We start from the raw sequence: 17,416 nt of genomic DNA on the forward strand, positions 1-17,416 counted from the left end.
CCACGGACGTCAGCTGCAGAGCGGCCATCTCGTCCGAGTCCTGGGGGCCACCACAGGCCCTGTGAATGTCTCCTGCGGGAACAAGCAAAGCCCAGGGCTGCCCTTGGTGAGAGCGAGGGTGCATCACCCCAGAGCTCAGGCCACCCGTCGGCAGGAAGGGTGGATGTGACCCCCAGGTACAATGGCCTGTCCCTTGGGCGACGTGGTGAAGGGCAGCAGGAACCCCACAATACACGGCTCGTGGCAGAGCAGTCAGGAAGACACACTGCCGTCACCAGCAAGTTCACCTCCTGGGTGGAAAGGACAGTGGGAGAGGCCAGGTCCCCCTGAGTCTCCAGAGCCAACAGAAATTCACTAGTTTTGGGCCAGGTCTGACAAAACTTCTTTTGGAGAAGCTCCAGAGGCTCACGGATAGTCAGGAGACAGTAAATCAGCAAAGTCAGCAGCACGTTTCACAGTTCCTTCACCTGTGCGCGAAGCAACCCCACCGAAAAGTGAGCCTGAATCAGCACCTGCCCCCACAGACCCTCAGAGAATGCTGGGCAAAGCGCTCCCCCAGGAAGGCCACCTACAGCAGCCGGCATGACCTATCAGCACCAGAGGGGACGGGGTCAGCAGAGCCAGATCCCGTGCAGGTGACCCGCAGTCGCCAGGTCTTGCTTTGGTCACTGACCCTGGTGAGAGCTCCTCGGACAGGGTGGGAAGAGGGGTGAAGGGGGAAACGAGGGATAGTGCCGTGACAGCCAGCCACATCCACACGGAGCCACGAAGCCCGTGCAGCAGAACGGGCCGCCTTCACCAGATGCTGGCGGGAGGCAGACTCCCGCACCCAGGGCGGGCCGTTCCAGGTGGAGCCTGGCAGGGTAGAGTCGGCACGCGGAGATGGGGGAACTGGAAGGCCGTGCACTGCCCAGCCTGGTTCACACACATCCAGACCAGCAGGAGCTGGTGCCACTTTACGTGACAGTCGTTTCCAGAAAACATAGAGGCAACTCACGCAGGAGCTCCATTTCACGTGCTCTGGGACCGTCCCTTGGAAAGAAGCCACCGGGGTGCTCGGACACATGGGAAAGCAGCACGAGCTCGGAGGCCGACACCCCTGCGCCAACCACAGCCTCACCCAAGCCACGGCCACCCAGACACGCTCTGGCACGCTCAGTGTCCAGGCCAGGCCAGAGTGGGGGACGTGGTACACTCCCGATGTCAACTCGGGAGGCTGAGCGGGCCCTCGGCCTCACTGTCCCGCCTATGGAACGTGGCAGGCACCGCTCCCCTCGCAGGCCACAGGCTTACGCGATGCCTGCACCAAGGACGCGCCCCAGCTGATGAGCGTGAGAACACTCTCCGCTCACCCCGCTCCACAGACCACGGGGGGCTTCTCCCTTTAAAGTGAAGCCTACCTACTTACGAGTAAACGCGTCTCCCGCTGAAAGATCACATTTCTACTCATGCTCACGGAGGTGGGGAGACCACCTCGAGATGTGAGCGCCACATCTGCGGGGGAGCCCCGCAGAGCCAGGACCAGGTGGCCACATGCCACCGCAGAGCCCAGGGGTCCCTGCTCGGGACATCACCTTCTCCCCCTGTGAGACGGGCGTAACGACCACCCTGCGTCCTCTGGGGTGCTTCCTGCGAAGACGCCGTGCAATGAATGACCCACGGGACAGCAGCGGCCCCGAACCGTCCGCCACCAGGTGCGCCTGTGCAGTCCAGCAGGGCTGGCAGGTGCGTCTGGAAGACAGGGAGGCCACCCCCGATGCCTGTGCCCGAAGACGGAGGCCGCGCGGAGAAGCCGGAGGAGCCCCATGGTTACCTGCCTGCCCTTCACCACGTGCTTGGGCACCGGCACCTTGAGCTCCAGGTCGGTGTAGTCCTGTGACCAGGTGTAGTTCTCGCGCACGGCTCCGTTGTAGCTGTCAGGGTTTCTCTGGAACTGCTCCTGCCTCCTGCGGAAGAATGACAGGTGAGATGCGCCCGGCCTCCGCCCCACGCCAGCGGCCCCTGCCGCACGCTGCCCGCGGGAGTGCCGCAGGCCCCGACCGCACACCGTCTCTGGCTCCCGAGACGCTCCGCCTGAGCGGCACAGGTCCTCACCCTCCTACTCGAGCTTCCCAGGAAACTCTGGGGACAGAGGGACACCGCAGAGAAGCCCCTGAGGGAAGCACCCTAGGGCTGGGGACAGCATCCGTAGCCACGGCCCAGAGCACGCCGCGCCTGCCGGGCTTCCCGAAGCTCCCTGACCAGGCCCGTCGCTCACCAAAGGGCCGCAGTGACCAGTCCAGGCTCCTGCTTTCAGGCCACCTGCTCAGCAGAGCCTCTCTTCACAGCACAGCACAACCACCTCAGCCGGCGGCCGCTCAGCTCCCGCCCTAACCCACCACAGCCCCGGCTTTCTCCTGGGAAAGAGCATGCAGCGAGGGCAACATACCGAGCCACAGGTTGCCCAGAAACCCACCCGCCGCGCCCCTGGATCTGCCGGGCCAGCCCAGCGCACACGCACACGGGCCTGGCCAAGGTGCAACAAAATACAGTGCAGCCTGCCGTGAAACTGAACGGCGCTGAGCACGGCAGACACAGCACGCTCACAGTAAGTGTGGACTCACGAGCCCACCACGGCGAGTTTAACGCCTCAACGAGAGACAGAAGCCCGGTCACGGAGGCGGCCATCCCGACGACCGGCGCGGCTCGGCCACCGTCCCCAGCCCTTCGGAAGGAAGCCCGGACAGCAGCCCCGTGCCCCGCGGAGAGACGCGGCATCGCGAGGGTCCCAGCAGTGCACGTGCACACACGTGGAAAAGGCTCAGCGCACGCGCCCCGCCAGGCCCTCGCCTCCGCCAGGTGGCGGTTCACAGGGACGCACTTTTTCAGGCCGCAGCTGTAGGACGAGAACGTGTTTACCTCCTGTGGGTCCGCCTCACACCCCTTATACACGAGCCTGGGCATCCAACATGGCCCAGCCCGTGGGGTTGCTAGCTGGCTCCCATTAGGGGCTGAAATGTGACCCCCTCAAATCCGACACTGTCCTAACTTCCAGCACCTCAGGATGCACCTCACTTCCAAGTGACAATGAGGTCAGCGGGGCCCTGAGCCGACCTGTGCCTCACCAGGACACGAAGATGCACACAGAGGGACGACGGCGGGAACGTCAAGACCCAGGCCACGGGGCTGAAAGAGGCCAGGATGACCCTCCCCAGAACCTGGAAGGAAGCTCAGGAAGGAGCTGTAGAGAGCAAGGTGGAAAAGGCAGGATAGGTCACGGCCAGGCACGCTGGGCATGGAGGCCACAAGCACTCCGCCTTTCTCCTCCGTACCTTTAGGCCTCACCCAAGCTCCTGGCAACACAGATGTCTGATCGTGAGAAAAACAGCTCTCTTCGACGGCAGGCAGCCGCCCGCCCTGCAGCCCACTACCGGGCAGCTCTCGCGCCAGCCTGCCGGTGTCCCCGCAGCTGGGACGGGGCCGAGGAGACGGCACCTGCACCCCAACCCGCTCTAGCGCCCGCTGTGGCTCGAAAGCTCGCATCAGGCAGACGTGCTCAAGTGTGCAGAGAACAGCTCCGGCAGACATCCTCCCCGCGTGGCCTTCCCACACGGCCTTTTCAACTGCGTGTACTAATAATAAAATCATCAACGCTACTAAAACACATACCGAAGACACACACAAAATAAAGGCTAACGTGGCTTCGCACTTGGCAGAAATCCAGACATAAACCCCAGGACCTCTCAGGGGAGGGCAGGCTCCGTCCCACACCCAGCGCGGAGGCTGCACCGGCTGGGGTCCCCATGACCCCTCAACCGTAAGGCACAGCAGATGCCACCAGAGATGTCACAGGGCCACACCTGCTCAAGCGGCCCCCTGCCCGTGGGGCTGTGCCAAAGGCGCGGACCCAGAGCCGGGCTCCCACACAGGGGCTCTGGCCACGCAGCACTGCAGGCCGGGCAGCTAGGCGGGCCCCTGACCGGCTCGCCCTGAGCAGACCTGCAGCCTCCTCCCGACGGAGCTGGGCACATGGCTGGGTGCTTTTTTTAACACTTGGAATCCACATTCTCTTTAAATAAAGTTGATTATTTCCAGCCAACGATGTGTAAAAATAAGCCTCCTGTCATGTGCAGGTGCTCTGTGCCCCACTCGCCTTGTCATCCCTGCTGGGCCTGTAGCCACACCCCTGCAGCTGCCTCTGAGTACACTGGGGGTGGGGAGAGGGGAGGGGAAGAGTGAGTCAGCAGCCAGGGTGCAGACAGCAGGCAGGCCTCCCCGCAGCGCCCACGACCGAGAAGCCCATCAGCCCCATGACAGGCTTCTGACCGGGTTAAAGGAAAAGTGAGGCCAGGCTCCCTGGCCTGCACAGGTGGGAGCTCTGCTCAGCCCCTCCCTCCACATGGGCTCTGGTGCATGGCAGGCACCCTGGGGCCTCCTTCCTCCCCCAGGAGGGAACAGCAGTGGCCAGGAGGAGACACGGTGGGGAAAGGGGCCGCAGACCCAGCATGAAGGCGTCTGAGCAGAGGCTCGAGTGCGCACAGAGAATGGGTACCGCTGTATGAACGGGGCAGCCGGGGGCCATCCTCACGCCCCTCCCCAGCTTCTGGGAGTGCAGGTGGCTCCCCGGAGTGCACCTAGTGGGAGGGACTGGGACCTGAGCGTGTGCACGTGCACACACGTGGGGCGGGGGGGGCATGGGGAGCGTGTGCATGTTTAAGCAGTGAGATCTCTCCCTTCCCCAATAGCTCCATCTCTCCCACCACATCCAGCGCCCGGACAGGAGCCACAGCATGTGCGAACCCAGGAATTCTTCTCTGGGTGTCTGCGTTCCACAAGCTGGAAGAGGTGAGCCCACCCTTGCCGGCCACGCCCTCCTGCAAGTGGCCCTGAGACGGGTCCGCCAGGCTCACCGTGCAACTTGGAAAGGAAAGGTCGGACTGCAGTGTGTGCAGTGACCAACCTGGGGGGCTCCAGGGAGGCCCACCGTGCTCACAGCCTCCCTTCCCAGCAGCACCCGCCCGCCCTCCTCCCCCAACCCCCACAGGTGCCTCTCTAGCCATCACCTGTTCCCAGCTCCTGGGGCAGCAGAGCCCACAGCGTGGGGTGCCCTACTCCAGGCCCAGCTCCATGAGGTCCAGGAGCCTCCCTGACATCCACTGTCCCTTCTTGCAAGGGTCACCAAGGGCCTCACACTCTGTTGCCATCCTCTTCAGTGCACTCCTGCCTGGAAAGACAGTCTGGCCCAGCCACTTCACAAGGAAGGGAGACTTCCTGGCCCTCTAGGGCACTTGGGGAGACATGCTGCACATCCTAAGATGTTCATGCTTTACCCATTCCCTCTCGACAATCCAGCCTCAGTTCTGTTCTCTCCACCTGGCGTCGCCAGGTCAGCATCCAGCACCACTCAATCTTCCCAGCGGGAGCGGCCTGTGTCCTACCAGGACCAGAGCCTGAGTGAGGACACCATGCAAGACGAGGAGGCCCCAAAAAAGGGACACATGAGCCCCCAAGCGGCTCCTGCTGGCAAAGATGAGACCATTTGAAAATCCAAAGAGAACAATGTCAGGGCGCCTGAGCGCTGTGAGACCAAGCCCCACAGCGGGCTCTGCGTTGGACGTGGAGCGTGCTTAACGTTCTCTGCTCCCCCGCCAAAAAACAAGGTCCACAGAAGACTGAAACATGTGATGTCTCCAAAGGTCCATAAGCTCATAAAACAAAAGCCCACCAGCCCCTTGATATCCAGAGTACAGCTCCATCTGAAAATTAATAAAACCGTTCTACAGGGGCCAGAATTTCAGAAAGCCTCGTCCCTCTACAAGGACTCCAGACAGCAAATGAAGAATGCAGACCAGCATGAGAAAGTCACCATTTCGTTACCTGCACTGGAAAAACCTGACTCTGCGCAGGAGTGCTCAGGGGCCATCGGCTGAAGGGCTGACGAGGGGGGTGGGGGTCTTCCCAAAGAAGGGTCCAGAACACCCATGTCCACAATGCCAGACACCAGGCGCTTCCTGCAATGTCCCCACCTTTGTGACAGTCCCCAGCGCCGGGCCTAAAACCCACTACCCCTGGCAGGGTACGGGGGCAGGAGCAGAGACCAAGGTCATCAAAACTGAACGCACTGGCGGCCAAGTCCAGAATGCAGGAAATCTAAGAAAAGTTCCAAGTTTGTGTTTTTTTTTTTTAAGATTTTATTTACTTATCTGACAGACACCGTGAGAGAGGGAACACAAGCAGAGGGTGTGGGAAAGCGAGAAAAGGCTTCCCGCCGCGCAGAGCCTGATGTGGGTCTTGATCCCAGGACCCTGAGATCATGACCTGAGCTAAAGGCAGATGCTTAACAACTGAGCCACCCGGACGCCCCAAGCTCCAAGTTTCTTTACAAGCAAAGAGCAAGAGATTAAAGAGGGAGGGGAAGTATGTTAAACCCGGAGGCTCAGAAGACGCAGCACATGAACAGCACGCTGGGGCTGCCAGAAAGCGCATCTGAGAAGAGCCAATGACGAGGCACCACGCGGCAACGGAAGACTGGACACAGCCTGGGCAGTGGGCGACCATCAGAAAGTCACAGCAAGTACATTAAGCTTCGGTCCTACTTTACTGAAGTTTGGATGGGTGAAGTTTCACAATTTCTGGATTTGTCCTATCAAAACCAAAACCAAAACCAAGTCGGGGCAGATAAAGATGGACGAGGTATTGAGAAAGCCAGGTGCGGAAGCAGACGGAAGCTTCGTGGGCGCGGACGGTGGGGTTCTCTCTTTTCACGGAATTGTGAAAGTCGGGGGTTGGGGGGGTCTATCCTGGCTGTGCACCCAGCGGGGGACCCACAGACCCAGGCGGTGGGGGAAGCACCCCGCCAATAGACCTCGCCTGTGGATTTCCAAGGCCGCCCCATGAGCCAGCCCCTGCAGTGTGCCTGTGTGGGGTCCCACCAACCCCTGGGGCCTCTGCCCACCGAGTGCACAGAACAGTGTCTCAGTGCGACTTGCACTCACGTTCCTGTGTGTGCCCAGGCTTCCTGGCCATGTCCTCTCACCTCTGTGACACTGCTGCCACGGCTTCTGTTGGCACTCTCCCTGGTTTGCACCAGAACTCTATAATCATGGGAGAACTCTGTCGGCTTCACAGCTCACAGACCTCTTCTCCTGGTGTGTAAGTGGTCCTCACACGTTCCTCATGATGTCTGTTTAACACAAGCCCCATCTCTGGAATCAAATGGCTCCTGGGCCCTCCCTCGCTGGGGGCCCTCCCATGGCCTACCAGGGCCCCCTCCTGGGCTCTGATCCCTATGGTCTCCCAGTCACCAGCCTGTGTCCATCCTTGCTCACGTGTGCTCCCACTTCGGCCCTGACCAGACATACCAGAAGCCTATGTGAAGACAGAGACAGTATAAGGCTGAGACGTCCAGAAGGACCGGCAGGGACTCTGCCCACCACTATCAGGACTTCATACAAAATTCTAATAACAAGTATATTTCGATAATCTGCTTTTAACATTTTAATTTTGCAGCACCATTTAAAAATCCCAGATGATTCTTTACCTAAGAGAAATGAGGCAAGGTAGGTGATGTCCGCCATAATAAGACCATGATCGATCTGATAGGTTTTACTGCGAATCACGGGAGCACCTGTGACCACGTGCGCAGCCGTCCCCAACACAAACCTCGTCGGTATTTACAGCACGTGGTGCTCATTCCCCGGAAGGGGAAGCTTGTTAGGTGAGACATTTTCTGAAATCACATTAATTACCTGAACAAGGGAAAGAGCGTTCCAAACATTTCACGAGCACGTGCGTGTAAAACTCCTACCTCCCAACAAAACGAGGTAACGCACGCCAGGAGTGCGTCAGGTGCAGAACGCTCGACTCTTACCCATTAGCAAGCTCAGACGAGCCCCGACCAGCCTTCCCATCGCAATGCTCAACGGAACACAATGCCCCATCGGAGAAACGGTCACACACGGGGGACACCACCGGACCCCACATACCCTGCCAGAGGGACAGGGCCCACAGCATATACCCTGCCGGAGGGACACGGCCCACGCACACAGCACATGCAGAGAAGCCCCGCCGGCAGGAGGCCCGGTCAGGGTGACACGCAAACCAGAGAGCCCCCCCCCGTATGAGAGCCGGCACTGCCCCAAACCCCCCAGGACGCCAGCGGGGCACCTCAACTCCGTCCCTGGCCTCCCCCGCCTTCCAGACAGCGGTGTCCCCGGAGCTGTCCAGTCTCCCTCGGATGTACGCTGACCGCGGTTCGTAGCCTCCAAACCGCTCCTCGCACCGGGAGCCCCGCGGCGCCCAGCCCCGGGCGGGCCCCCAGCCCACACCGCCATCTGGAAGGCCTCTAGGGGGCTATCCCGGAGGCAAGCCACCGCCAGCCGTGTCAGGCCAGCAGGGCACACGGCGGTTTCTGGGGCCGCCACGTGCCAGCACACGAGGTACACACAACGGCATGCACACAGACGGACACGGCAGGGCGCCGACCCCCCAGCCTGCTGCAGGTGGGCCGAGCTTCGAGAACCGCAAAGTGCCACACTGGCAGAGCCAGGGCAGGCGTCACTGCCACGACAGGTAAAGTGGAAGACGCTGGGGAAAGGACGCTGCAGAGGCTGGAAAGGGCGGTGGGTCTTCCGAGGTCCAGGCCTCGGCGGGGGACAGGGCTCCGGGGGTTGCGGAAAGGCTGCCACCAGCAGGTCTGAGCCGCGCGCGGGCGAGCAAGAACTCAGCACGGGCCCCGGCACATCGTGTCGCCCCACTGGACTTCCGTCCGTTGCACGTCCCACACACAGGGCACGACTCCCCGCGGTTCAGGCCTGCGGCAGCTCTGCCTCCAGCCATCACCGCACACCCGACACACGTGAAGAGCTGTCCTCCTCGGCGTGTCTGTGCTACGACTCGGAGTGCACATGTCCCCCACGTCACACGACACACGTCTCCGTGCTTCCCACCTGGCCCTTACCACACGTGTCAAAACGAGAGCTTTTGCACCCTGGGACCAGCTCCCCCCAGCCTCGCAGGCTCAGCAGCTGAATCCCCCGAAGACGGATGCATCCTACCAACAGCGGCCCTGGTGGAGGCTCTGGACAGACGGGATCTCAGCACAGCAGGCCGGGGGCAGGGGCCCGGGGACCCAAGCACTTGGCATGAAGAGGGTGGCCGTGCCGATTGACCGGTGCCCCCAGGAAGCCTCCGTGCTCTCCTAGCAGCTCTGTCACCTGGTTCTCCTCTGCACAAGCCCCATAACCTGGACCAATCAGCGCGAGCTGTGCGGGACTGGACTGGCTCTCCACCTGGACCCGACACACACCTCCCTCACCGCACACACATGCCTGCCATCACCATTCTGGAAGCACACGAGGAACTACAAGGTTTCTATTAAATGAACTTTTCTCCAGGATCAGCATAAGGTAACAACCACCGTATTTAGTGGTAGAGAAACCTCCTTCATTACACAATCCCACAGAGATGAAAAAGAATCAATTATCCTGAAATAAGTTCTACTGCTTTTAAATTTGCCTGGATTTGATCTTGTTCTGCAAACAACACGTGTTCTCGACACATAAGCATTAGAAACAAATATAGAAACGAGACCCACTCAAGAGTAGGAAAAAGGTTTAATTCAGGCTTTAAAATTAAAAAAAAAAATTAAGTCAAGAATTCTTAGTTCAAATTCTGTTACCACAAAGTTAAAACAAAGATAAGTTTCAAAAACTCTTTTCTAAATTGAAAAGCAGACCTAAAAAGCAACCAATTTATACCACAGAACCCCCAAAGGCTGCTGAATCGGGACACGAGCCCCCTCAAAATAAAGGTGGGCTGAGTGCGGGGAGGGAGCGAGCCTGTGTCCAGGAAGGAGGGGCCCGTCCCACTCCACACCAGCAAGGGCACTGGAGGCAGAGATGCATCTGCAGGCGTCCACGCTCTCACAGCAAGACGACACCGAGCCCAGAAACGAGAACAGCATGGTACTTGAAGATCCGCGGAAACAATCCCTCTCGAAAACAACGAGCTTGTGGAAATGAGTAATGACAGCAAAGAAAAAGCCAACTCAACACGAGGACCAGCAGATGCAGCTGAGGAAAGACGTGTGCATCTCCCCGGAAACGGAACAGAACCAGAGAGGGAGCACAGAATGAGGTGGCTGGGACGCTGGAAGCGGGAGCCGGAGAGAGGGGAGGCGAGAACCAGAAAGAACCACAGCAACGTCCGTGGATGTGCAGGACGGGCATCCGAGCAGCAGCCGCACCAGCGCGCCCTCCCAGAGCCGGGGCCACCGAGCGAGGGGTCCCCGCCGCACACAGGCGTCCCGGGTCCCAGGCTTTCCTCCAGGCAGCACCGGAGGCCCACCCGGTCACGGGCAGACTGCGCAAGTCCTCATCCCACGACCCCCCGAAACCGGGATCTCAGGGGGGCTCCCATCAGGGTCACTTCCTCTGCAAGAGGACGTTCCTGACAGGGACGGGACACCCTAGCCGCCACCCACTGCCTGTGCGCTTAGGGGTGGGTCTGAGCCCTGGCCCAGGACCAGGGGCCAGACAAGGGGCCCGCTCTCCGCACCTCTGCTCAGTGAGAGGATCCAGGCAGGGCAACCAGGCAGGAGAATTAACGAGTAAAAGGCACTTGCCAGAGGGAAGAAGCAAAACTGTCTACAGATGGTACGACCTAGTGTACACACACGCAATCCTCAACAATCTATTAAAGGTTTAACTCAAGTTAGTGCGTGAGTTAAGCAAAGCTGCCGCTCACAAAACCAATGCAGAACTCAACCGTGTCTCTCTGCCGTCGCTACAAATGACCTGAGAAGACCACTCCCACCATTCCGCCTACAGCGGCACCCAGGGCGCCTGTGGCTCAGCCCGTGCAGCGTGCGGGCTCGCTCTCGAGGCCCTGGGTTCAAGCCCCGTGCTGGGTGCACAGGTTACTGACATAAATAAAACTCACTTAAAAAAAAAAAAAAAAAAAAAGAATAAAATACCGAGGAACAAATTTAATGGCCAAAAAACCCCCCACAAAACTGAGTCTCCAAAAACAATAAAACATGGCAGAAAGAACTAAAGAACAACAAATAAAACAGGCACCTCAAGGTCACAGACAGGAAAACAAGCATTACTAAGGCAGCAATGCGCCCCGGATGGGTCCACGGCCAGCGCAGCACCTGTCAGGACTGCAACTGGCTTCTGGGCAGGGACGGACAAGATGACCCCGAAACCTACGTGGACATGCAAGGACAGAACAGCCAAAACAGGGGTGCCTGGGTGGCACAGTCAGGTACGCGTCCGACTCTTGCATTTCTGCTCAGGCCATCATCTCAGGTGCTGGGATCGAGAGTCTGCGGGAGTCTGCCTCTGCCCCCGCTACAGTCTTCATGCTCTCTTAAGAAAAAAAAGAAAATAAAAAGCCCAAACAATCTTGAAAAAGGAAGGCCAATTAGAAGACTCACACATCCCAATTTCACAGCTTCCTGACCCCTGCAGTAGTTGCGACAGCACAGCATTAGCACAGAACAGGCACAGGATTCAACAGAATAAAACTGAGGGTCCAAAAAGAAACTCAGAGGTTCATGGCCAATGGCTTCTCAACAAGGAAACCAGGTCCACTGGACACGGAAATGATAGTCTTTCCAACAACCGATGCTGGGACAACCGGACATCCATACGGACCATGACCTCACACACACAGAAACGAACTCAGAAGGTTACATAAAAGTCTAGGAAAAAATACAAGAGTAGATCACGGTGATCTTGGGCTACCACAAGCACATGCAACCAAAGAAAACCGAGATAAATCAGACCTCATCAAAATTAAAGATTTTTGTGCGTCTTGTCAATGTCAAGAAAGAAAAAAGGGAACCCACGGAATGGGAGAAAATACTGGCAAATCATTTATCTGAAAAGGGTCTCACATCCAGAATATATAAAGAACTCTTCTATTTATGGATAAAATGATGACCCAATTAAAAAGCGAGTGACAGGTCCAAACAGGCATTTCTCCAAAGAAGAGGTACAAATGGTCAATAAGTACACGAAAAAAAATATGCGACATTTTCAGTCATTGGGTAATGCCGATCTAAACCACAAGGATGGTTATGACCAAAACGACAGACAGTAACAAGTGTGGGCAAGGCTGCAGAGGAACCGGCACCCCACCGGGCGCTGGTGCGCAGGGGCAGCTGCTCTGGAGAAGTCTCATGGCGTCTCAAAAGGCTTAACAAAGAGCTAGTGTCAGACTCTGCCATGCACTGCCAGGGCTGCGCCGAGAAAACAGAGCCGTGTGTCCACACAGACACAAATACTTACAGCACTGCTCCTCGTACAGACAAGCCGCATGTGCGCGAAGCAGGCCTTCACCAACCGGGTGGTGCGTCCACACAGCGGAGTAGGACTCGGCACGAGGAACGAGGTGCTGACGCCTCCCACTAATACGGGCGAACTGGCAGGTGCTGCGCGGAGCCAAAGCAGCCAGACCCCCGCCCACAGCTGGCGTGACTCCAAGTACACAAAATGCCACGATTTTGTCGAAAATGGCAAAACTATAGACACACAAAGTAGACTGGAGGTTGCCTAGAGCTGGGAAGTTAGGGGAGAAATGGGAAGGGAAGCTCTTCTTGGGGTACTAACGACGCACAGGATGGACAGCAGCGACGGCTGCGCAGCGCTGTAACTACCCTCGGGATGTCGCCGAACCTGCTAAAGGGACCTGCGGTGCGGGCTCTGGGGTCCGCTTTCAGCCGTCTGTGCGCACGCGAGCGTGAGAAAGGTGCACGAACAGGTTCTCTGCACTATCCACCGTCCGTTACGGAACTGGGGGAAGAATTTATTTTTACACATACATATTTGTGACTCACCTGTTACAGTGGCCAAAGATTTTCTAACGTTAAAACGACCTAACAAATTGTAAATGTAGTTTTTAACTGGAAATTCGACAAGATACTAATCATGATAAAACCTGAACAATTTTCTTTCCCAAATTTTCTCACCCTTGCATTTATGACTCTTATAATTAAGTAACCGCTTCCCTTCCACGAGCTGTAGCACACAGCGGGAAGATGCCATTCCTAAACCAACACACATAATCAATACCTGCTTGTCCACCGATCTCGGGACACACAGAATCGTGTCCAACTCTCCAGGATGACTTTCTGCGCGCGAATACAGCGGGAGAGGAGCGGGAAGCTGAGACGACGCGACATGTCAGCTTCCCGCAGCACAGTTCATGAGAGGAAACCAGCAATAACCCTCCGTGACGTCAGCTGAAGACCACAAGGGTGTACGGCAGAAGCTACCCATGTCAAGTGATGTTCATTTTAAAAGAATCAAACAGCATTGAAGGGCAGTCTCGGTCCCTTTCACAGACAGACGATGGTGCATCCATGCTGTGGCATGAAGGGAGACAGAACTTCCTAAAATCCACCAGAGGAAATCACCAGAGACAAGATACATGATGAAATCCCTGGCACGATCAACAGAGGAAAGCAGTGCACAAGAAGGCTCACGAATTTTATTTACAACCCAAGAGAGGGGCGGTGGCCAGAACCCAGGCGCCAGAGCAACGAACAGAGGCAAACGCCACGGGTAAATCACGGTGTCGGAAACCTCATGTCTCTTCTCACCACAGCGGCACAGCCTAAGTGAAGGTAACGTCATGCAGGTCTCAGTACCACCTAAACCCACTCTCCGTGCCCAGCAGCGACTCTCCAGGACGGGTGATCAGAACATGGCCCCCGGCCCACAGGCTGTCGGCGGAGCACACCACCCTCAGCCACAGGCCCTTTCCAACACCCAGCAGTACGCGTAATGTCACCAACACCAAAGCTAGATGACCCAAGGAAAAACAAAACAAAACACACAAAACAGCTTTCAGCCCTGATGCCTAGTGACCCTTGTCCTCTCCCCGAAGGACGTTAGAGAACCAGCCTCCTCAAACGAGGAGAGGAGAGCAGGAGTGCCACATGGACATAAAGGACAGAAGGACCCAGTGCTTCAACTCTGTGGGGAAAAGAAAGATCTAGAGTTTAAGTGCCGGGTGCAGAGGAAACTCCAATTTGCACTTTGCACTGCATTCACACAAGGCACAGTATACTCCCCAGGAACTGACTCCACCACCCAACGGTGGCCACCAGCCTTCCCACAAGCCCTGCATGGAGGGCTTTCAGCTTTCCTCTGCTGGAAGAACTCTGTCTCTTCAAAGCTGCTTGAACTGTGCCCTCTTTCCCAGCACCACATTCCCTAGGTGCCCCCCGCCAACGCTCCTTCCAGACTCCAGCCCCCCAGGGAGGGCCCTCCTGCCTACTGGCCCCCGCACAGGTCCCGCGGCCTGCCCAGCACACCTCCTGCAGGAGGGAAGTATGCTGGGTGTCCCGGGCGCTGGGATGCAGCTGTCTGTCTGTGTTCGCACACAGCAGGCCCCTCAAGTATCACTCGTGGAGCCCTCAGTGCCTATAAGAGAGACGGAGAGAAGCCTGGGAGCCAAGCCCAGACAGACGGGTCACGGCAGCTCCTGGGGCCTGCAAGGAAGGTGCCCCCACCTGGGATGAGCACGTGATGCTGGGGCTTCTACAGCAAATGGCGCAGTGCCCTGACCTGCCGGCTGAGCAGGCGGTCTCCCAGGCAGATGCCTCAGCACTGCGGAGCGTGAACACAGGCAGCGCAGGTACAAAGAGAGAGTTCTTCCCTGGCCCTGAGCCAGGAGTCTTGCACAGACCTATGTGCACACACGGGGAGAGGGAGACACAGAGAACTGTACGGTGCCTGTGTCCTGGAGGACATGTCCAGCAACTTCACCAAAGACCTGGACGTGTTTTGCTTGCAAACAACATATGCCAGGGGTGCCTGGGTGGCTCAGCAGATTAAGCGTCAGCCTTGGGCTCAGGTCATGATTCCAGGGTCCTGGGATCGAGCCCTGCATCGGGCTCTCTGCTCAGCAGGGAGCCTATCCCCCCCGCCGCCTGCCTCTCTGCCTACTTGTGATCTGTGTGTCAAATAAATAAATAAAATCTTAAAAAAAAAACATATTCCATGAACTGCTGTGAAATTTCATACAAAAATGTTAACATGAGGACAGACATGACCCTCCCAAGCGTCCTCAGCACGCCCACGGCAAGGTCACCTGCAGAGCAGCACACACGCTGCTCCCGCACCATCACCCGACAACTGTGTCTCCGGAAAATCTCCAGCCGAAGTTCATCCAGATACGACCTTAACTCCCCATGGGTTAAAGAAACCCTGAAGCAGGTCACCCCACCCTTACAGAGGAAAGTCCCAGCTGAGGGGCAGCTCTCAGAGGCAGGGGTGCTGCCCAGCGCGGGAGGCCTGGTGGGGGCTGGTGGTTCCGGGCCCCACACCTTCCACACACCCCACCTGGCGCCAGCAGGTGGAAGAGTGGAGCCCAGTTCTGGTGTAGACAGAAACCCCGTTTTCACCTGGTCTCCGTACAGTGCACATGTCCCAGGCACACAACCCTGTAAGCGCGTTTGATTCTGAGCTCGATGGCAAGTTCCCGCCTTCCTGAAACTTGCGGCCCCTGCAGCACTGCTCAGGCGACCATGCCGGCAGCCTCTACCTCAAGGTAGTACTGGGCAGGGTCGCAACACACTTACAAAGAGGGAGCGAGCGCCGACACTTACAAAGAGGGAGCGAGCGCCGGTCGGGCAGGGTTTAGAGGACGGCTTATAAGGAAACCTAGTTTCCATGTTTTATATAAATAGACGCCAAGCCGCTCTCCAGCAGAGAGACGTCTCTGCCAGAGACATCTCTGCAGATAAACCTAAGGGTCTGAAGAGTGAAACAAGACATGAGGCAGGACACTGCCACCTGCCAGCAGGGGCATCTGCAGGGCTCCGCCTGGCTCCGGGGGACACGGTGGGCTCGTGAAGGCCCAGCCCCGTCCTCGCGCGGCTCCACGGAGCTCCAGGCTAAGACGGTCCGATGGGGGAGCACGATGCTCCCGTGAACCTGAGCAGCGTGCTGGTCCACACGCATGCGGGTCTGCCCGCTGCCCCAGTCCCAACAGAGGGGCACACGAGCCGGGCCTGTCCTGAGAGGTCCCACAACTTGCTGACGCCAACAATTCGAGTCCTCTTCCTGAACCCAGCCCCTGCGTTTTGTAACAAACGCCAGGGGGACCAGGGCGACCGTGGCTCTCACAGATGCAGCAGATGGACTAAGGCGCGAACACCGCGAGATCACCACAGCAGGTCGCTCCCCCAGAACTACAAAGCGTACAAACGAGGAAATGGCGAAATCCTTCATAACCTCATTATAGGGAGGCCTTTCTAACTCAAAATCCCAATGCAAAAAATAAACAAATAAAAATATAAATGTAAAATACAAATATAAATAAAAAATAAAAGACTAATGCATTTTATAACAAACATTTTAAATATTAAACACCTTTGCTTGGAAAAAAATCATAAGCAACATCAAAAACAAGCAAAAAAAGACAAATAAATTGGAAAAAGTGTATTACAGATAAAGACCTAATTTTCCCAGTATACATAGGGAGCTCTAAGAAACCGAAGGACAAAACAACAAGGTCTCACGGTCTCACGGAAAATGGGCAGAAGACACAGAGAGCGTTCTCAGAAAAAGATACGGTGTGGAACTACGACGTCACACGTCATCCAGGTAAGCTCTAAGCTGTCAGCGCGCCCCTCTTCCGGGCAAGCTTGACTACAGAGTGTAGCGCGCCCCCAGCCCAACTGTGGGGACAGGCTGTCACATGTTGTGCAGAGCCGTCCACACGGGCTGGAGTGGCCTAACTAACAACAGGGAACAGGGGAAATCGGGGGGCCCTGGGGAAGCTTCCAGTTCTCTCCCATCTGGGAAGAGCTTGTTCTGGGTGGCGACTTAGGGCAATGTTCAGTTCGCAGAACACGCCAGGCTGTACCTGAAGCTACACCCACAGCAGACGTGGGCGGCATGTCATCTTGGCTGCGGGGGCCCGCCTTCCTACACCCCCTTCCCACGCAGCTCTGAGTCAGAAGACGCCTGAGGACAACGTGATACGCTCGACAGGGCCACAGCCTCGGCCAGCGGGCACACAAGAGACATGGGCTGGACCCCAGCGCTCACAGGCCGCACGGGGCCTGGAGAGAAGGCAGAACGACCCCCACACACAAGGGAGGGCTGTGGGGCTCACATGTGTGTTCTCATGTGTGCACACATACACACGGGGTGGCCTGTTTGCACGCTCAGGTGAATGAGCAGGCGCCAGGGGGAGCAAAGACTCCAAGCCCAGCTCTGTGTGCATACCCCCTCTGCGCACACGCATGTACACACACGCACGCACGCACACCCGAACGGGCAGCACACAGCCCAGAGCACAGCTGGGAGGCAGACAGCAGGACTCCGCTCCCGCAGGGCGGCAGCCAGCTCGGAGCCCAGGCCGCGCCCCAGGGCTGGAGCGCACAGCCATGGAAAGGTGACAGGCTTCGCCGGGC

The 17,416-nt window shown here is 57.6% G+C and overlaps 1 protein-coding gene across 2 annotated transcripts in view; it reads right to left on the reverse strand.

Annotated features, from left to right (window-relative positions):
* NUDCD3 (NudC domain containing 3) overlaps positions 1 to 17,416 on the reverse strand; it is a 58,063-nt gene that overhangs the window by 18,965 nt on the left and 21,682 nt on the right. For both annotated transcript variants that reach the window (XM_047694759.1, XM_047694757.1), the window contains exon 3: positions 1,814 to 1,946. In XM_047694759.1, coding sequence (XP_047550715.1) covers positions 1,814 to 1,946 — 133 coding nt within the window. The remainder of the gene's footprint in view (positions 1 to 1,813; positions 1,947 to 17,416) is intronic.

This window comes from Lutra lutra, chromosome 11 (assembly GCF_902655055.1).
Source record: "Lutra lutra chromosome 11, mLutLut1.2, whole genome shotgun sequence".
Lineage (NCBI taxonomy): Eukaryota > Metazoa > Chordata > Mammalia > Carnivora > Mustelidae > Lutra > Lutra lutra.